Source organism: Saccopteryx leptura, chromosome X (genome assembly GCF_036850995.1).
Source record: "Saccopteryx leptura isolate mSacLep1 chromosome X, mSacLep1_pri_phased_curated, whole genome shotgun sequence".
Lineage (NCBI taxonomy): Eukaryota > Metazoa > Chordata > Mammalia > Chiroptera > Emballonuridae > Saccopteryx > Saccopteryx leptura.
Genome location: NC_089516.1, coordinates 81,559,008 through 81,580,647, shown reverse-complemented (window position 1 = coordinate 81,580,647; position 21,640 = coordinate 81,559,008). Strand labels below are relative to the sequence as shown.

General features: G+C 38.4%; 1 protein-coding gene across 3 annotated transcripts in view; it reads right to left on the bottom strand.

The window, feature by feature from the left end:
* Positions 1-21,628, bottom strand: part of ZMAT1 (zinc finger matrin-type 1) — a 54,291-nt gene extending 32,663 nt beyond the window's left edge. For all 3 annotated transcript variants that reach the window (XM_066357349.1, XM_066357350.1, XM_066357351.1), the window contains exons 1-2: positions 21,331-21,628; positions 854-960 (exon numbers count right to left, since the gene is read on the bottom strand). In XM_066357349.1, coding sequence (XP_066213446.1) covers positions 854-960; positions 21,331-21,628 — 405 coding nt within the window. The remainder of the gene's footprint in view (positions 1-853; positions 961-21,330) is intronic.
* Positions 21,629-21,640: the final 12 nt, after the last annotated feature.

Sequence of the window (21,640 nt, the reverse complement as noted above, 5' to 3'; positions counted from 1 at the left end):
TGAAGATAAGGACTTAAATATAGTTGCCAATAGGATTTGCAATGGGTAAAATGAGATAAGGTATTTTAAAAAGTAGAACAGGCATTCTATTTCTTTAAAGTAAATTTATTTAGTACTTTTAGCAACCCAGATATCAGATATGGAAAAAGTCCAATAGTTTATCATATGAAATAGAAATGGGAGACAACAGCAAATGAAAGAACACTGAATATGAAATCACAAAACCTATGTGTTCCTATGGACCAATATCACTCCGTTTAACGTTTAATTTAATTTCTAAATTTAAAAAAATCATTTTTAAGCTCAGCCATGTCAATGCTAGCTATGGAGAGTCACTATCCCACTGAGTCTCAGTTTTTTGATCAATAAACCAAAGGATTAAGAACATTAAACTTCCCCTCTTCTAGCTCTAGAATTCTATGGGTCTATGCTTAAAAACATGTGGCTAAGTCAAGTGCAAGACTGGTTCATTTTGTTTGTGTAACTTTCATTTACTGTAAAGGAAGACTCAAGTTCTAGAATATCCCTTGGTTCATATTAACAGTTTTCCTTACGTTTACTACAAAGTCTTGAACGATATAATAGTGACTTGATGAATAAAAAAATATACAGAACGATGTGAAGAAAATAAAACAATCTTTTTAGTAAAAAAAAAAAAAAAAGACCGAGTTTAAATTCTTAATTCCCCCAACTTAAGCTAATTAAGTAACTGTCCCTCTCTGAGCCAGTCTCCTTATCCGTCAAAGGGAAATAATACCTTCTACTTCACAGAATCAAAGATGATGATATAGGAAGTTTACCTGCTATATTTTAAAACCTACTTTACACCCTATTCACACTCTTTTTAACCTACCTCATAATGTGAAATCCTTTGTGATTCAAACTGCAGTACCACTCTGCATACATTACAAAAGTTATCTGTAAAAAGTTCAGCCTTTTCCTGTTCATTCCAAGTTGTATCTATGAATAAAATAAAAGAAGGTTAGACTATATATCCCATTAATGAATATTTATAGGTATCATTTTAATTCGTCAACTATATATTATTGCATATGCCACTTAAAATCTGAGTGCTCATGGGGCTAAGGTAATAGCTTTTTGATTATCAAGTATGCAATTTAATATAGGAATCTTAAACCTGCTTCTAATGTCTGATATGGCAACAGTTATTTATTTAGCATAGTAAGTTTAGGCAATACCTTTCCAAATGAAAAGTTATAGGGGAACCAGTGACTTTATGAACTTCACGAAATGATTTAGGACACAAATAATGACAGGCAGGGTTAAAACATAAACATCCAGCCTTGGAATTGTGTGTTTTACAGCAGAAAATCCTTAAAAAGGCATTGTTTTAAGACTGCCACTTATCTGGACTTATTGCTCCAATATTATCTAAAAATCATGATGAACCACAAATAAACTTTTCCCTAGTGGGCAAAAATCCACCATTATTGTACAAACACTGGCTCATGCCTTTGGCCAGACAAGTCTCACAAAGCCTCCCAAAACTATAAAATAATGTTCACATACTATAGTGTTTCTCACTGTAATAACACATACCAAAACTTTCTTCATTCACACTTGAGATTCATACTTATATCTAAAGTTCTTAACAGCTGCAATGTGTTCTGCCAAAGTTTATTAGTTAATCCATAGGGTAAAAATCACAAAACATCAAAAGTTTGCTTGCTATTTGGCTACTTAAATGAAAAAGCTTATACCACATATATTTTTATTGAAAAATGCCAATGATATGTTAAATGGATAAAAAGTTGCAGAATAAATATAATATTGGCCCTGGCAAGTTTGTTCAGTAGATAGAGTATCGGCCCAGCCTGCAGATGTTCCAGGTTCAAAGCCCAGTCAGGGCACACATGAGAAACGATCATTTGCTTTTCTTCCCCTTCCTCTCTCGTTTCTGTTTCTCTTCCCCTCTTGCAGCCAGTGGCTCAGTTGGTTCAAGTGTTGGCTCTAGGCACTGAGGATAGCTCGTTTGGTCCAAGTGTTGGCCTCAGGCACTAAGGGTAGCTCGCTGATTCAAGTATTGGCCCCAGACAGGGGTTGCCGGGTGGATCCCAGTTGGGGTGCATGTGGGAGTCTGTGTCTCTATCTCCCTTCTTCTCACTTAAAAAAAGAATAAATATAATACATCAAATTCCCAACACTAACAAAAATTAAATATATATTACATATGAAAATATGGAAAAATTTATATTAAATTTAAAAGTGGTTAATTTTGAAAAGTGGTGCTAGAAAAGGAACAAAGGAGAGAAAATTTAACACTTTATTCTCTGTACAATCATCTTAATTTTTTTCAAAAAGCATGTAGGACTTTCTATTTTAAAATCTTTAAAGATAGCCTGACCTGTGGTGTGCAGTGGATAAAGCGTCAACCTGGAAATGCTGAGGTTGCCGGTTCAAAACCCTGGGCTTGCCTGGTCAAGGCACATATGGGAGTTGATGCTTCTTGCTCATCCCCCTTCTCTCTTTCTCTCCCCTCTCTATCATGAATAAATAAAATCTTTAAAAAAATTAAAAAAAAATAACATCTTTAAAGATAACTATTTTTAAAGTTATATTGAACATCTTCAACTATGTTTAAATTTTCATACCACTGTTTGGACTGAAAAAAAAAAAGCTTACTTTATTTTTTTTATTTTTATTTTTTTTTTATTTATTTATTTTTTTCATTTTTCTGAAGCTGGAAATGGGGAGAGACAGTCAGACAGACTCCCGCATGCGCCCGACCGGGATCCACCCGGCACGCCCACCATGGGGCAACGCTCTGCCCACCAGGAGGCGATGCTCTGCCCATCCTGGGCGTCGCCATATTGCGACCAGAGCCACTCTAGCGCCTGGGGCAGAGGCCACAGAGCCATCCCCAGCGCCCGGGCCATCTTTGCTCCAATGGAGCCTTGGCTGCGGGAGGGAAAGAGAGAGACAGAGAGGAAAGTGCGGCGGAGGGGTGGAGAAGCAAATGGGCGCTTCTCCTGTGTGCCCTGGCCGGGAATCGAACCCAGGTCCTCCGCACGCTAGGCCGACGCTCTACCGCTGAGCCAACCGGCCAGGGCCCAAAAAAGCTTACTTTAAAAACATCAATGTTCAAGAATAACTATGTTTAGGGACATGTAAGAAATGACTTGATGAACAGTTAAAAATTTATCCCTATAAAATATTGTATCTTCTCTGAATTACATTTTAAATTGTTTTAAAATATATGATTTATCTGTATATCTAAAATTATCAAGGTAGAAAACATTAAAAATATATTTCAGGACTTACATTGTTTCAGAATTAACTGCTACAATATATGCAATCTGAGCATTGTGGTAAAACCTTGAATTTACATTTGAAATCTTGACTATAAGTAAATATTATCATTTGGTGGTAATATAACTTATTACAGAGGCAAAGATTCTTTTAAGAAGAAAATAGAAAACTACTAATTTAGATGTTCAAGAATTCCTAAAATTCAACACTCATTTCTTTTGTAGATCAACCTTTATAATTTCAGATTTCCCCACTTCTAATAATCAAAGTTTGAAACTGACACTCGAGTTTGAAAATACCAAGGCTGAGTATTTTAACCCAGTCTTTCATTACTGGTGTCCCAGATCATTTCCTTGAAGCCCATGAAGTTACTAGCTCCCCTATATTTTTTCCTTTAAAATGGTATTGCCTATACTTATTGCCTTTGAGTAATTTCTTCAAACAAGTTCTTTGTCTTTTTTTTCTTTATTAAATGGCATAATATTCCAGGCTCAAAACCCCAACCATTCTTCTCCTCAACAAGTCAGTTTCATGTCAGTTCTAGCTTATAACATTATTTTATATCCATATCTACCTTTTCATTTCCCATAACACTACCCTAGTTCAGGCCCTCCATGCCTTCGGGCATCATTTGGCTTTATTGGTATTTATTGAGGTAAGTGTAAATGTGCTATGGTAGACATTTTGGAAAGCGATAACAAAAAAGAATGAACACTGAGTGAAGGCCTCCTATATGTCAAATGAGGTAACTGTTATATATTTAGTCCTTAAAACAAATCTGCAAGGTAAGTGGCATTTCCCAGATTGTGCAATTAGGAAATTGGGATCTGGTAAAATCAAAATAACTTGTCACATGTGTTATTCAGTGGAATTGGAACTTAAACTTTGTTTTATCTTGAGTTTTCCATTATACATACATAACTGTTCCACCAAATAAATAATTCCTAATATCAAGGAGTTTAAAATTTAGTAAGGAAGAAAAAATGTGCATAGAAAGAACTATAATTCCAAGATAAGATGTCTTAAGTGCTATAAAACATAAAGTATGGTGTGTTCCAGCTGAAGAGTTTGGGAAATGCTTTATAGAGGATAACAGGTTTTGAACTAAATTTTCAAAGATGTGTCAGGCCCTGGCCAGTTGGTTCAGTGGACAGAGCTTTAGCCCAGCATGTGGACGTCCTTGGTTTGATCCCTGGTCAGGACACACAAGAGAAGTGTGCATCTGCTTCTCTTTCCTTCCCTCTCCCCCTTCTCTCCCTCTTCCCCTCCAGCAGCCAGTGGTTGGATTGGTTCCAATGTCAGTCCCTGGCTCTGAGGATAGCTCAGTTGATTTGAGCATCGACCTCAGATGGGGGGTTTGCCAGTGGATCCTGGTCAGGTTGCATATGGGAGTCTGTCTCACTGTCTCCCCTCTTCTCAAAAACAAAGATATGTAAAATTCAGGTAAAAAGAGTAGAATAAAGGTACTTTGAGGGGGAAATAAGAGTAATAAGGGCAATAATTAAAAGCTTTGAATAGGGCCAAACCATAATTGGTTTCATTAGGTCATCTGTGTTTAATTCTGCATTCAACAAGGAAAAATAAGTGACCTAAAATGGAGATATGAGTTAGAAATCAGTGGCAGGCAAGGTCATGAGACTTGAACCAGAAGAGGACATAAGGTACAAAAAGGAAGGAGTTGATATAAGAGAGATAACTATCAAAACTAGAAGGTATTAAAGCCTGAGCTTAGAACTTGCTATCAATATAGTAAGCCTTTAGATTTATTACATTTAACATTAACCAGTTTTGTTCCTGATGAAAGAACTAGAGCTTTGACATTACACGCAATAAACTCACCTACAATGACTTGTCAATGGCAAATTATTTGTGAGTATGATATAATGAATATGTTGATGCTTGACTTCAGTGTATCAAAAATTAAAGTACACAAAAATCTGAAATTAAGTAAGAAGATATCAGTGATGATGCACATTAAGATGTACTTTATAAGGATTTTCCCTACTTTTCTTTAAATAGTATACTTTTCTAATCAATTCAAACCCACAGCTCTATGGACAACTGATATTTGACAAAGGAGGTAAGGGCATACAATGGAGTAAAGACAGCCTCTTTAATAAATGGTGTTGGGAAAATTGGACAGCAACCTGCAAAAAAAAAAAAAAAAAATGAAACTAGACCACCAACTTACACCATTCACAAAAATAAACTCAAAATGGATAAAAGACTTAAATGTAAGCCGTGAAACCATAAGCATCTCAGAAAAAAACACAGGCAGTAAGCTCTCCGACATCTCTTGCAGCAATATTTATCTCCACGGGCAAGGGAAATAAAAGACAGGATAAACAAATGGGACTATATCAAACTAAAAAAGCTTTTGCACAGCCAAAGACAATAAGAACAGAATAAAAAGATAAACTACACAATGGGAGAACATATTTGACAATACATCTGATAAGGGGTTAATAACCAAAATTTATAAAGAACTTGTAAATCTCAACACCAGAAGACAAACAATCCAATACAAAAAAGGGCAAAAGAAATGAATACACACTTCTCCAAAGAGGACACACAGATGGCCAATAGGCATATGAAGAAATGCTCAACATCACTAATCATTAGAGAAATGCAAATTAAAACCACAATGAGATATCACCTCACACCAGTTAGAATGGCGCTCATCAATAAAACAACACAGAATAAGTGCTGGCGAGGATGTGGAGAAAAGGGAACCCTCCTGCACTGCTGGTGGGAATGCAGACTGGTGCAGCCTCTGTGAAAAACAGTATGGAGATTCCTCAAAAAAATGAAAATCGAACTGCCATTTGACCCAGCTACCCCACTTTTAGGAATATACCCCAAGAACATCATAGAACTGTTGTTCCAAAAGGAGAAATGCACCCCCATGTTTGTGGCAGCATTGTTCACAATAGCGAAGATCTGAAAACAGCCCAAGAGTCCATCAGTGAATGCATGGATTAAAAAGCTTTGGTACATAGATACTATGGAATACTGCTCAGCCATAAGAAATGATGACATCGGATCATTTACAATAACATGGATGGACCTTGATAACATTATACTGAGTGAAATAAGTAAATCAGAAAAAAACTAAGAACTATATGAACCCATACATAGATGGGACATAAAAATGAGACTCAGGGTCCTGGCTGGTTGGCTCAGTGGTAGAGCGTCGGCCTGGCGTGCAGAAGTCCTGGGTTCGATTCCCGGCCAGGGCACACAAGAGAAGTGCCCATTTGCTTCTCCACTCCCCCCCCTCCTTCCTCTCTGTCTCTCTCTTCCCCTCCCGCAGCCAAGGCTCCATTGGAGCAAAGATGGCCCGGGCTCTCGGGATGGCTCCTCGGCCTCTGCCCCAGGCGCTAGAGTGGCTCTGATCGCAACAGAGTGATGCCCCGGAGGGGTAGAGCATCGTCCCCTGGTGGGCAGAGCATCGCCCCCTGGTGGGCGTGCCAGGTTGATCCTGGTCGGGCGCATGCGGGAGTTTGTCTGACTGTCTCTCCCCGTTTCCGGCTTCAGAAAAATACAGAAAAAAAAATGAGACTCAGAGACATGGACAAGAATGTGATGGTAATGGGGGATGGGGTAGGGGGTGGGGAGGGGGCTTGGAAGGAGAGAGAGGGTGTGGGGGGAGAGGAGGCGCACAAAGAAAACCAGTTAGAAGGTGACGGAAGACAATTTGACTTTGGGTGAGGGGTATGCAACATAATCAAATGTCAAAATAATCTGGAGAGGCCTGACCTGTGGTGGCGCAGTGGATAAATCGTCGACCTGGAAATGCTGAGGTTGCCAGTTCGAAACCCTGGGCTTGCCTGGTCAAGGCACATATGGGAGTTGATGCTTCCAGCTCCTCCCCCCCTTCTCTCTCTCTGTCTCTCCTCTCTCTCTCTCTCTGTATCTCCCTCTCCTCTCTAAAATGAATAAATAAAAAAAAATAATCTGGAGATGTTTTCTCGGAACATACGTACCCTGATTTATCAATGTCACTGTATTAAAATTAATAAAAATAAGATTAAAAAAAGATTAAATTTACATTCAAAATTTCAAGAACAAATCTCCATATAAATGTCATTCTTACCCAGAGTTTCACATCAAATTCACATGCACAGCTTTTTAAAGCCATACATGCTGGAATAAAATAAAAATCTCTGTAGGTAGTCCAATCTACCCACAAGTGATTTTGATGATCAAAGATACTGGGAATCACTGACCTACAGCATAGGGTCAGATCCTGTGACACATAATGGCTGTTCAGTATCTATTTGGTGACTCAGCTAATAGATATAAAGGTCTAGTCACCTAGAATAATACTTATCAAGCTAAATGTGCCTTAGTCTAAGCAGAAGGATTTTTGTTTTTAAGAAAGGGCAGAAAAAAGGAAGAAAAGAAAAACGATCTTTGGCACTACCATAAATCTATTTAAATCTCCAGGGTTGAGACCCAAGAATCTGTGTTTTTACATAGGGCCCCCTTGTTATCTCTTAAACTGCCAACTTAGTGATCCTAGTTCAATCTTCCACAAAGTTGTTGTCAACTCTGGTTGCACATTAAAATCACCTGGGTTGTTTTTAAAACTTACGAATGTCCAGGCCTCCATCCCAGACCAATTAACCAGAATCTCTGGCAGTGATTCCCAGTCATAGTTCATTGGTTTTTTTGTTTTGTTTTTAAAAGCTTCCCAGATAATTCTGCTGTATAGTGAAGGTTGAGAGCAATGGTACCTTTTAAGTAGTCAAATTTTCACACATTTTTGTTGAACTGTAATCTGATTTCCTAGAGTAGGAGGTCTCAAGCATTAGTGTGCATCAGAACCACCTTTCTTTGATATATCTCCTTGGGCAAGGGAAACAAACAAACAAAAATGCATAAATGGGATTACGTTAAACTATAAAGTTTTTGCACAGCAAAGGAAACCATAAACAAAATGAAAATACAACCTACTGAGTGGAAGAAGATACTCACCAATTATACATCTTGTAAGGGGTTAATATCCAAAATTTATTAACATTTTATACTACTCAATACCAAAATAATAAACAATCTAATTAAAAAATGGGCAGAGGACCTGAAGAGACACGTCTCTAAAGAGGACATACAGATGACCCATAGACTTATGAAAAGATGCTCAATGTCATTAATCACCAGAGAAATGCAAATTAAAACTACAGTGAAATATCACCTCACACCTGTCAGAGTGGCTTTCATCAAAAAACAAAAAAGAACAAGTGTTGATGAGGATGTGGAAAGAAGGGAACCCTCACCCTCGTGCATGGTCGATGAGAATGCAGATTGGTGCAGCCCCTATGGAAAACAGTATAGCGGGTCCTCTAAAAATTAAAAATGCAACTGCCGTATGACTCAGTGATTTTACTCCCGGGTATTTATCTGAAGAAACCTAAAACACAAGTTTGAAAAAATGATGCACTCTTATGTTCATTACAATAGCTGAGATATGGAAGCAGCCCAAGTGTCCATCAATAGGCGAGTGGATAAAGAAGTGGTACATATACACAATGGAAAACTAATCAGCCATAAAAAGAATTAAATCTTATAATCTGCAACAGCATGGATGGACCTAGAGAGTATTATGTTAAGTGAAATAAATAATTTAAAGATAAATATAATAGGATTTCACTTATATGTGGAATCTAATAAACAAAATAAAAGAACAAATGAAATTGAAAGCTTCAATAGGCATAGAGAGCAGACTGGCGGTTGCCCGAAGGGAGGGAGACTGGGTAACAGAGGTGAAGGGACTAAAAAGCACAAATTGGTAGTTACAAAACAGTCACAGGGATGTCAAGCATGCAATAGAGACTACAGTAAATAATGTTTTGAGGACTATGTGGGTGTCAGGTGGGTACTGGAAATATTGGGGGAAATACTTTGTGAAATGTATGATTTTTCTGGCCACTGTGCCAGTATATCTGAAACCAATACAAGGTAATGCTGAAAGTGGACTTTCATTTAAAAATAAAAATAGAAAAAAAAGTAATTAAAACAATTTTAAAAATAAAGGCAACATAGCCTAATTAGCATCACCAGTTTTTGGAGGCATCTTACTGTTGACTCATACTCTGCTAACTTTTGACTAAAATGTAGGCTGCTTTTTTGCCTAAGCTAGTTTTTTGTTCGTTTGTTTGTTTGTTTTGTATTTTTCTGAAGCTGGAAACGGGGAGAGACAGTCAGACAGACTCCCGCATCCGCCCGACCAGGATCCACCTGGCACGCCCACCAGGGGGCGACGCTCTGCCCACCAGGGGGCGATGCTCTGCCCCTGCGGGGCGTCGCTCTGTTGCTACCAGAGTCACTCCAGCGCCTGGGGCAGAGGCCAAGGAGCCATCCCCAGCGCCCGGGCCATCTTTGCTCCAATGGAGCCTCGCTGTGGGAGGGGAAGAGAGAAACAGAGAGGAAGGAGAGGGGGAGGGGTGGAGAAGCAGATGGGCGCTTCTCCTGTGTGCCCTGGCCGGGAATAAAACCCGGGACTTCTGCACGCCAGGCCGACGCTCTACCACTGAGCCAACTGGCCAGGGCGCCTAAGCTAGTTAAACTGTGTCTTTCCAGAATATACCTAATAGAAGCTTTTCAGATCCACTATAAACTTATATTTGTCCCATTTAATTTTTACCTTGTTAGAGTCTACCAATCATTCCAGCCTTTCAAGATCTTTTAAATCCTAAATCTGTCAACAGGAGGCTTGTGGAAGGTGATTTTTACTGAGAACAATTATATATACTGGGGTATTATTTTTCAGAGGTCACTCTACACTGTCAAATTCTCCTTAAGCTGCATTTACCCTGAATTTGACATAATTGTGATTATTTATACTTTTTAATGGTGATACCTGAGGCTTAGAGAGGTCAAGCAATTTGCCCAAAGTCACACAGTTGGTATCAGTGCCAGGATTCAAATCTGTCTGCCCTAAGATTTCCCTGAGAACCCATTCTTAAAAAGGCAAACATCTCGTATGAAAAAAAGTTCTCTCTAGGTTTGGCATATGTAAGAAACATATGTCTGCTCTGCACGAGGTGCTAAATAAGACCCCATTCTACCCCCATCACCATTACTTGAGGTGTGATATTTGGACTCCCAAAAATAAATAGCCTAATGCCAAGTCTGGAAGTGAGAGAGAAACTGGTAACAGTACAGATGTTTTTAGCCTGTCTCAGAGGGAAGACCAAGAGGGCAAGCCAACCTCAGGGAGTAGATGTTACATTAGGGATCAGGTGAGCAAACAACATTGGCTGTGAGAAAGATGGCTAGGACAGGAACTGTTTACTGAGCACTCACTACATGCTAGGAACTAAATAAGTGTTCTTGCAAAGAAATGAGGCTTACGAGCTCATTCTGGTTGGCATGGGGACCAAGGGATAGCTGAAGAAACTTGGGGATTGGTATCTTCCTCTCTTTCTTTATTTTCTTTATACTCTTTCCATATTTTTTCTCTTCCTTAACTGGTTAGAATATGAAACAAATGTGTGTATTTTTATTCTTTGATAATTAAATATGGGTTTATCCTGATTATTAATTCCAAAAGCACTAAAGAGTTGTAAAAAGCACTACAACTGAGAGTACATTTCCGTCTCGACCCTGTTACTAACTAGCTGTATGACTAAGATCATATCAAAACCTTTCAGATTTCCATTTCTTTTTTTTTTAAGACTTTATTCATTAAACACACACACACACACACACACACACACACTGGAGGGGGGGCGGGAGGAGCAGAAAACATCAACTCCCATATGAGCCTTGACGAGGCAAGCCTAGGGTTTCCAGCCGGTGACCTCAGCATTTCGGGTCGACACTTTATCCACTGTGCCACCACAGGTCAGGCCAGATTCTCATTTCTTAAATTTATTTTGTACTTGACTATATACAAGTTGACCATTATCAATGAGAAGACATTGTATTTTAGATAAAAAAACACATACACAGAAGCAAAATTTGGTGCAGTTCTTATAGAAGGATGCAAATACCTTAGCTGCTTCCAAATAGTCAGTAAAAAAGCAAAAGAAAATAATTTGAAGTTTTAAGCAGCTATACAGTTCATACAGACTCTAAAGGCTCAAAATTAAAAAGATCTCAATATTTTCCCTTATTTCTCCACTCTCTGCATTTCATTGTCTATGTCCTGATCCTAAAGCTGGTTCTCTCCAAAATATTTCTTTGCAAAGACACACAGAATTTCTATAACTAAGTACACTGTTTTAGTCATTATAGTGTCAAAAAGAAAAAAAAAAGAATATTATTTTGGTTATAATTTATGTATAAGTGCTTCAGTTTTCTTCTCCAACAACGAAAACCAAATTCATGATTGATGGCTCTGCACCTTTCAATCTATTGTAGTTAGAAGTTAGGAGAGCTAGGGTTAAAACATCTAAATATATTACACCTTAGAATAGTCGGGGGTGTAAATTACAGCATATGAACTATATAGTCAATAATATAATAATAACTACGTATGGTGCCAAGTGGGTGCTAAACTTATTGGGGGATTACTTTGTAAATTATATAAATGTCTAACCACTATGCTGCATACCTGAAACTAGTATAAAATAATAGTGAATGTCAACTGTAATTGAAAGTAAATTAAATTTAAAAAGAAATACAAAAGAGAAAATCCAGTGACACAATACTGAATACTATGAAGTGTGATTTCATCCCTTATTTGCAGCAGATAAACTTCTTTGAACATGGAAAGGTATTACCTGCTGGTTAATCTGAGGAATATTGTTTCAGAATTCCTAACATAGCATGTCTCAACTGTTCTTTATTCCCTGACATATTTGAATTTTGTATTCTATCATGAACTTGGAGAAAAGATATGGAAAGGGACCAAGATTTTATATTCAGAATCAAAGCCCAGTTTAGTGCAACTTGGTAGTGAGATCTTCATGATACAACAGTGTGCTCTGAAATATTGACTAGAAAGCAATGTCTTTGAAACATACAAGAGTTTCTGATGCTGATACTATTTACTTTGTATTTTAACATAAAACAAAAGCAAAGGGGAATAAGAAAGTACTGTCAAAAACTAGGTTCGAAGTGGGAAGAGAACCTAAATCTGATAATGGAATACAGCTTTAAACTAATAGGATCTGGAAAAGATAAAACAGTATTAAAGGAATGGTCCTATTTACATTCAAAGTATGAGAGAGTAAAATTGCCTTGCAATGCTGTGATCTGTAGTTACAATATATTGTACTTTCTAAGGTTCTCAAATGGTAACAAATTAAGTACAACTTTCAAATATCTGTTGTTTTCCAGTAATCAGACACATCAGAAAGTTCTTTAGCATGGAAGAATATGGTCATATAACAAAACTATGACCTACAGGCACAGAATTTCAGTTTTGGATGACAAAAAAATTCTAGAGATGGCTAGTGGTGATAGTTGTTGCATGATACAGATGCACTTAGTGTTGACTTGAAAGTACTGAATTGCACACTGAAAAATGCTTAAAATGGCAATTTTTTATTATGTATAGTCTACTGCAATTAAAAATGTATTGGAAAAATAGACAAAAGCACCTTCTTCTCTCCGAACCATGACATGAAGTGCAGTTGCCTCACATCAATCCATCGTGCAAACGAAACTGCATGAACAAGTAAAGCAGTAGAGCTTAGTTTTGCTACCAAGATATACGGATCCTCTCTTGAATAACATAAGGGTTACTACAAATGAAACTGATTTGTGACAAATTACAAACGGGATCTGATAAGAAAGTTCATGTGTTCAAAAGTACTACAATTTGATTATATTTATGTGTGGCTTTAGCTTTTAGTAAGAGAATGAATCAACCAATTTTCTATTAATGGAAGTGTTTAATCTCTTTATTTCCTTCTTATAAGTAATGTATACATAACTTGAGAAAATAGACCTTTCACAATCATTTCAAATGGGAGAAAATTATAACCTATAGCACTAGGTAACAGGAAAAAAATAAACATTTGAGTCGGTCAAACAGATTAAAATCCTAGCTTTATCCATAACTATAAAATCCTGAGCAAATTATTTAACTACTTTGAGCCAGTCTTTTTTTTTCCTCTAAGAGTACAAAAATACATTGTCCATCCCAGGATATAGTGGATATTAAATAAGATTAAAATTTTTAAATTATTAACACATGTAGGCACTTGGTAAAGTATGCTTGTTTACTAATCCAAGAAAATCTGAACTTTTTAGTTAATATTATATATAATCATTTTATATCATATCAGAATACTTTTAGAGTCATCTAGTCTAGGGTGTCTCAATCTCAGTACTACTGTTACTTCTGGCCAAATAATTCATTTTCTGAGAGGCTATTCTATGCATTGTAGTATATATATTTAGCAGAATCCCCAGTCTCTACTAAGTAGAAGTTGATAGATAGCTTTCCTCAGGTATGACAACCAAAAATGTCTCTAGACATTGCCACATGTCCCTTGTGAGGCAAAACTGCTTCCAGTTTATAGATGATTAAATCTAATGTCCTCATTTCAAAATAAAGAAGCTAATGCCCAGAGAGCTGATAGGAAATAAAGGACGGGGAAGCTAAAATTTAAGACATGATTCTGTGTTCGGGTAGATTTGAACCATGAGAAAAATTCCAGTAGTTTGTGGGAGACATTAGTAATAGCAGAGGGAGGTTCTTAAGGCAGTGAAATACAAATATGAGTATTAATAATTTGCATTGTATGGACTAAATTCCCCATGTTGGTATGAAAATATGTAATTCAGCTTGCACCAGCATATCTGCCTTTGATGATATAAAAAGCAAAGAGGATTCCCTTGTCAGAAATTCACTTTTTAGGGACTTCTGTTGGATTGTGGCTACTACAAATATTTGCATTATTATGCTAGAGTAAAATACTACCTTTAATTTCTGTATCCAAAAATGTAATTAAGTGTGAAATCTAAATGATCATGATGAAAATTTTCTTCTAATTAATACTGCTATATAACACCAGACAGATTAGAATAAAATAGATTTTTGTGACAAAAGAATAACATTTATGGCTTCAGTCAGAAAAGAATAATGAATTTGTGCCTACAATTTGGTTCACTCTCACCAATAGAATTAAAAATCATACAAGACCAGAAAATTATCACATCTCATCAGTTCTAGGTAAGAGAACTTTCTCTGTTCATTCTAATTAAAAGTTCTTTAGTTACCCTGCTAAGAACTTTAAGTTTATTCAAATTAGGTGACCCTACTTTACATGTAATTGGCTATATTTAATAAATCAAATATTACTTGCATGTGTTAAATGACAGATTTAGTTGTACAAAGCCCTATATTTCTTCCTTAAGACAACCCATCAGATGTTTATGACAAGACTAGCTATTAACTGTTTTAATGTTTTCCTGAAGTGGGAATTTCATAGTTCAACTGATCTTGAAACAAAAAATTATAATAATCTAACATTGTAAAGAACTCTGCATATCCCATTTTAATATAGTGACAAAAATAGAGCAAACCTCAGAAGGGTTGGCTACAATACTATAAAAATAAATCACAGATTTAAAATCAGGCATTAAGAAATCTAAGAAATAATCATATTAATTCTGAAAAGAGCATATGTGCTATATAGTCTCCTCGATTACACCTTTAGAGATAACCTCTGTGAAATGTTTTTGATGTAAAAAGGATTTTTAAACGTAGCTGACTTGACCTTTGCAATCTCTCTCTTTTTTTTTTTTTTTTTTTTTGTATTTTTACGAAGCTAGAAACGGGGAGAGACAGTCAGACAGACTCCCACAGGCGCCCGACCGGGATCCACCCGGTACGCCCACCAGGGGGCGACGCTCTGCCCACCAGGGGGCGATGCTTTGCCCCTCCGGGGCGTCGCTCTGCCGCAACCAGAGCCACTCTAGCGCCTGGGGCAGAGGCCAAGGAGCCATCCCCAGCGCCCGGGCCATCTTTGCTCCAATGGAGCCTCAGCTGCGGGTGGGGAAGAGAGAGACAGAGAGGAAGGAGAGGGGGAGGGGTGGAGAAGCAGATGGGCGCTTCTCCTGTGTGCCCTGGCCAGGAATCGAACCCGGGACTTCTGCACACCAGGTCGACGCTCTACCACTGCAATCTTTTAATACCATCAGAATCTTAGGAAAGAATGAGCAGATCTTAACACTAAGTTACAGGAGACTGGGGAACTGCCTGTGCTATCATTGCCAAGATGCTTTTGTTGTCGTTTTATATTTTTATGTTTTTTAAGTGAGAGGAGGGGAGATACACAGACTCCCTCATGCGCCTTGACCAGGATCCACCCGGCAACCCCCGTCTGGAGCCAACACTTGAATCAACCACACTATCCTCAGAGCCTAGGGACAACATGAGGCTGGAACCAATTGAGTCACTGGCTGCGAGGGAGAAAGAGAGAAAGAAGGTGGAGACAAAGAGGGAGAGAATCAGATCGTCACTTCTCATGTGTGCCGTGACTGGGGATCAAACCCAGGACGTCTGCAGGCCAGGCCGACATTCTATCACAGAGCAACTGGCCAGGGTTGCCAAGATGTTTTAACTTTCTTTTTCCCCTACAGGATACCCTCTAATTAAGGGATTTTCAGATACATTAATTGTGCCAGAAACAAAGACCTGTATCTGTCAGTATTATGAACAATTATAACTACAATGCTATCTAGTATCCTTTCTTTCTCAGGTTCTGAGATTAGTGCTTGATTTATGAGTTTGGCAAGTTTTGGTTATTTTGGAGAAATTATCACAATAAAAAAATTATAAAGGTTTTCCTATGGCATATTAACAGTTACAAAATGCAACAAAGTTAGTTGGGAATACTAGATATATGTTTAATGTTTACTGAATCCTTGAACTTTATAATCATGAGCACTCTGTGGCTAGCTAGCTAGCTCAGAAGACATGCTTGTTAAGTTAAAAACTGAGTTCACATCCGTTAATTTACTTGATCCCATGACAACTACTTCTCATGAGAAAGCCACCATGACATTTATTCCAATAGGTTAGCAAATGTGAATGGATCTGCAAGATTGGTTTCAGGTAGAAAATAATCTTAACAGATAGGTGATGAATATAATACGGGGTATGCTTAGTCAATATTTTCACATATTGACACCTAATAAAGACAGAGGGTCAGAAACTAACAAATGGCCATTAACCTTTCTCAAGACATCCCTACCCTGCAAAATTCAGAGAATTAAAAATTAATTCTAACAATTCTCTAATAATCCTTCCTAATTACCAACATTAGATTTACAAAATAATGTGTTTCAGTGTACCTACAGTACAGAAGCCACCATGGGAAGAGTAGAAGTTTATAATAAAAATACAACAGTCTAGATAGTTTAGGAGTCTGACCAATTGTATTTTAAACTACATTTCCCCAATGATTTTATTTATTCATTTTATCATTTTATTATCAAACACTACTTTGAGCTTTTTAATATAGCTGTGTCTAATTCATGTGTATATCCTCAGCACTCAAAATGGTGGGGTGCGCGCGCGCACACACACACACACACACACAGAGTGTTTATTAAATGATTTCTGAGTAAATAAAGGCTGTAAATCAAAACTACAATGAGATAGCACCTCACACTTGTTAGACTGGCTATTATCAACAAGACAGGTAATAACAAGTGTTGGAGAAGCTGTGGAGAAAAGGGAACCTTCACTCACTGCTGGTGAGAATGTAAACTGGTACAGCCATTATAGAAGACAGTATGGTGGTTCTCAAAAAAATTAAGAATAGAGCCCTGGCCAGTTGGCTCAGCAGTAGAGCATCAGCCCAGTATGTGGAAGTCCCAGATTCAATTCCCAGTCAGGGCACACAGGAGAAGCTCCCATCTGCTTCTCCACCCTTCCCCCTCTCCTTCCTTGTTATCTCTCTCTTCCCTTCCTGCAGCTAGGACTCCACTGGAGCAAAGCTGGCCCAGGCACTGAGGACGGCTCCATGGCCTCTGCCTCAGGCGCTAGAATGGCTCTGGCCACAACGGAGCAGAGCCGCAGATGGGCAGAACATCGTCCCCTGGTGGGCATGCCAGGTGGATCCAAGCTGGGTGCATGTGGGAGTCTGACTGCCTCCCGGCTTCTTACTTCAGAAAAATACAAAAGAAAAAAAATAAGACTAGAACTACTGTATGATCCAGCAATCCCTTTACTGGGTATCTACTCAAAAAAACTCAACACTGGTATGCAAAGGCACATACACTCCCATGTTCATTGCAGCATTATTCACAGTTGCCAAGACATGGAAACAACCAAAATATCCCTCGATAAAGGATTGGATAAAGAAGATGTGGAGTATATATAATGGAATACTACTCAGCCATAAGAAATGATGACATATTGCCATTTACAACAACATGGATGGACTTTGAGGACACAATACTAAGTGAAATAAGTAAGTCAGAAAAAGCTAAGAACTATATGATTTCACACATAGGTGGGATATAAAACTGAGGCTCATGGATATAGATAAAAGTGGTCACCGGGGGAGAGGACTGTAGGGAAGGGAGTAAAGAGGGACAAATATAGGGTGATGAAAAATAATTTGACTTCGGATGATGGGCACACAACACAATCAACAGTTCAAATGTCACAGAACTGTTTACCTGAAACCTATGTACTCTTATTTAATGTCACCTCATTAAATTATATTTTCTAAATAAAATTTTAAAAAAATAACAGATAGGGTATTAACTAGGTTTCTTATGGTGAACTTGAAACTTGACTGAATAATATGGAGACAAAGGAAAGCTTTGTTAGGTAATTGCTATGTAAATGAATTTTTAACTAAAAAAAATCCAAAATGCCCTCCAGTCTAAAACAGAATCCATTTAATATTCATTTTTCTTAAAGAGGTAAACAAGACGGTTTTAGTTTTTTTAAACTATGATTACATCAGTGATATCAGTGCTGGATGAAAATTCATTTTTGAGTAATTAAATATTTTCTTTAAAACTTCATTTAATGAAATATGAAGTGTCTTACAAAATCACTAGACACCCTTTACCACGAATTCTGGGTATGTGTCTTTTCATTTGTCTGTTCACGGGGCATTTCTTTTGCTTGCTGTTTTGTTTTGGGTCTGATTGCCTAATTTCCCATTTGTAACCTTTGAAAGCTCCTAATTTTCCTTGCTTTGCAATTTGTAATATCCACTGACATTTGCTTATCAATAACCCAAGAAAGATGAGATCCTTTGGAATGTCAGCTGTTCTTGAAAATGGACCAGCAAATGCTTTATAGCAAGCCACTTTTTTTTTAAACATTTAAAAATTTTTTTTTATTTGTTTATTTTTTTACAGAGACAGAGAGTGAGTTAGAGAGTGGAATAGATAGGGACAGACAGACAGGAACAGAGAGAGATGAGAAGCATCAATCATTAGTTTTTCGTTGCACATTGCGACACCTTAGTTGTTCATTGATTGCTTTTTCATATGTGCCTTGACCGCGGGCCTTCAGCAGACCGAGTGACCCCTTACTGGAGCCAGCGACCTTGGGTTCAAGCTGGTGGGCTTTTTGCTCTAACCAGATGAGCCCACGCTCAAGCTGGCAACCTCGGGGTCTAGACCCTGGGTCCTCTGCATCCCAGTCCGACGTTCTATCCACCGCGCCACCGCCTGGTCAGGCTATAGCAAGCCACTTTTAATGGTCTTATTTAGAGTACACTCATAATGATTAAAATCTTGACAATTCTTTGTCTCCTTTTAGAGCATTTCCAAACTAGGACTCAAAAAAAAAAAAAAAAGATATTGGCACACTACTAAGCAACATTTTTCTCTCTTCTTTATCCACTATCGTAACGGCAACCATCTATGGCCTTTAAAAACAACTAAACAAAAACGATTTTGAGATCTAATTGTGTTTTAGATAGTGCACTGTATCAAATATTTATCATTTGTTAAGTAAAAAGGTAAGGAAGCTTTGTTTGGACTGAAGAAGATATTTACCTGAAGTGAAATGATAGATTTTAGGTAGCAATTATATTTGGTTTTTCATATCCTAGTAAATTGGCTCAACACTAACAACACAGATTTTATTACTCACTGAGTATCAGGTGATAACTGTTTGAGCAAGGTTTCTCATGGCTTGTGAATCACTGTTCCAGTGCACAGCTTTGGAAATGCCATTGAATGAATATTAATGCAGAACTGCAAAATCATGATTCATGTGTTCAAATCTGAAACCAACCTCAGAATCTGGCAAATCCAAAACCTCTACTTCAGAAATGTCAAAACTCAAATTCAGGAAGCTTGGGATCTATCCAGGGTCACAAAATTTAGTAAATTCGCAACAGAACCTAGGTTTACTGCACCAGACACACACTAGGGCTCTCTTCATTTTACCAGCTAGCAATAGTACTGACAGGTATTGCTGTTATTTTATGATTTTTTTTTCTGTGTTAAACCTGTTAATACCTGCATATATTAAAAGATGCTGCAACCAAGCCAGGCAAAAAGCCATTTTGTCCGTAAAATACTTGTTCTAAACCTCACTGTAAAAATGCCATGAGAGACAAACTGAATTGTGATTTTCACCACCTGTAACACTCTTCTCTCCTTCTTGCAAGTTATAAACAGAAAGTTTGGCATAAAACAAAAAAATTCAGGAGATTTCGTATTTTCATCCCATAACACTGTACAAACCTAGGCTGACTGAAGACATTAAACAGAGGATTTCAAAGACTGCCTTCAGTAAGCAAGTTACAAAAATAATAAGAACATCATCATGTAACATCATCATGTTACAATGTATTTCTAATTTCCATATTTACTGACATTTATGTAATGTGCCTATGACAAATATAAGGTATTTTTTTTACTCCTTTACCTTTCCTCCAAAGTGAAAGGTGTGAAAGGATATGGAATAGCATACAAGGATGTATCATTTAAGTATGTGAAGTGGAAAATCACTTTTATGGGGTAATCTTAATGGGGTGTCTTCCTAAGAAAAAAAAAACTTTATTCTACTCTATTTTGGAGTCCACGATCTTTCACTTTGGAGGCAAGTTAGCAATATAAGTTAACACAGGTAATACTGGAAATTAATGCAAAATTTACAATGGTAAAATGCTTTAGAGATCTCCAGTGGAATTGGTTTCAATCATCGAAAAAGCATTTCCAAAAGATGTTTTAAAACAATGGCAAAATTTACAGTTTGCTATTATGAGTAGGTTGTTTACCAGTATACAGTACCTTGTGTGAACTAAATACCACTTATACTGAAATAGTCAAGAAACATTTTTTTTTTCTGTTAGGGGGAATTTATGTTGTAGGTACAACAGCACTCATTAAAACCAAAATCACCTTAAAGATGGGCCCATAAACCTTGCTGGACAAGCTTATCCCCTTAAATAGCCAAAAAAAAAAAAAAAAACCCTCTGCGAAGTGAGTCCTGAAATCTGTGCTTCTGTCACACTCTCTCCTCTTTCCTCAATACAATGCCCTCCTACACCAGACCCTACGGCTCTAAAATCCAACATACCCTATTTGAAAGCTCAAGTATACATTGTAACATTCCCAAATTCCTGACCTCATCTCTTCGCAAATATCCTACCACAAGTTCCTACACTGCAGGATGCCGAATTTCACCAAACGAGGGTTCCTTCCTCGGATTTCTTTGGCCTCTTCTCTTTTGACCTCTGCCCCCTTTCCTCATCAAGTCTCTCTTCCTTTTCCCTGATCCTCCAGCTATACAGCATTTCTACCTTGCCTTCTATCTTTTACCAAATCACATCTCAGCTTCCTAGAGCATACAAAGATGCCCTAACTGGGAAAGAAATGATGTTTTATTTTTTCCCCTCCAAATTCCTGCCATGTGAATACCTGCAGTTTCTTTTCCTGGGAGCCCCCATCCTTTTCGGGGGTGAGGGGAGTAGGGAAGCCCCTCTGCTTCAATCCCTCTTGCTCACTCAGGGCTACTACTGAGGGGCGGGGCGGGGCGAGCTTGGCCATTACTGCGCCACAGCAGGTGGGGGGTGGGGCGGTGGCGAACCGCGCCCATTCCGATCTCGGACCAGCTGAGGAGAGGCAGCGAAGGAGATAGGGCCGCCCCCACACCCCGGGACGGGAACTCACCTTCTCTGAGGCAAGAGCGGGTGTCTACTTTAAAACTACTGCCCCCCCTCCCCGCCGCCGCCATAGTGGAGCCGCCAAAGCCGCCGCCGCCGCCGCCGCCGCTGTCGCCACAGCCACCGGCAGGCGAGCTGGCAGGGGCGGAGGTGGCGGAGGAGGCAGGCTCAATCACTGCCGCCGCCGCCGCCGCTGCCGCTGACCGGGCGGTGTAGGAGGAGGAGGGGTGGGCGGCAGAGACGGTAGCTTCCTGAGGGGAAGACTCTGCCGCCAGCGGTGTGACTGTGCCCGGCGCCTCCGCCATCGCAGTGAGGCG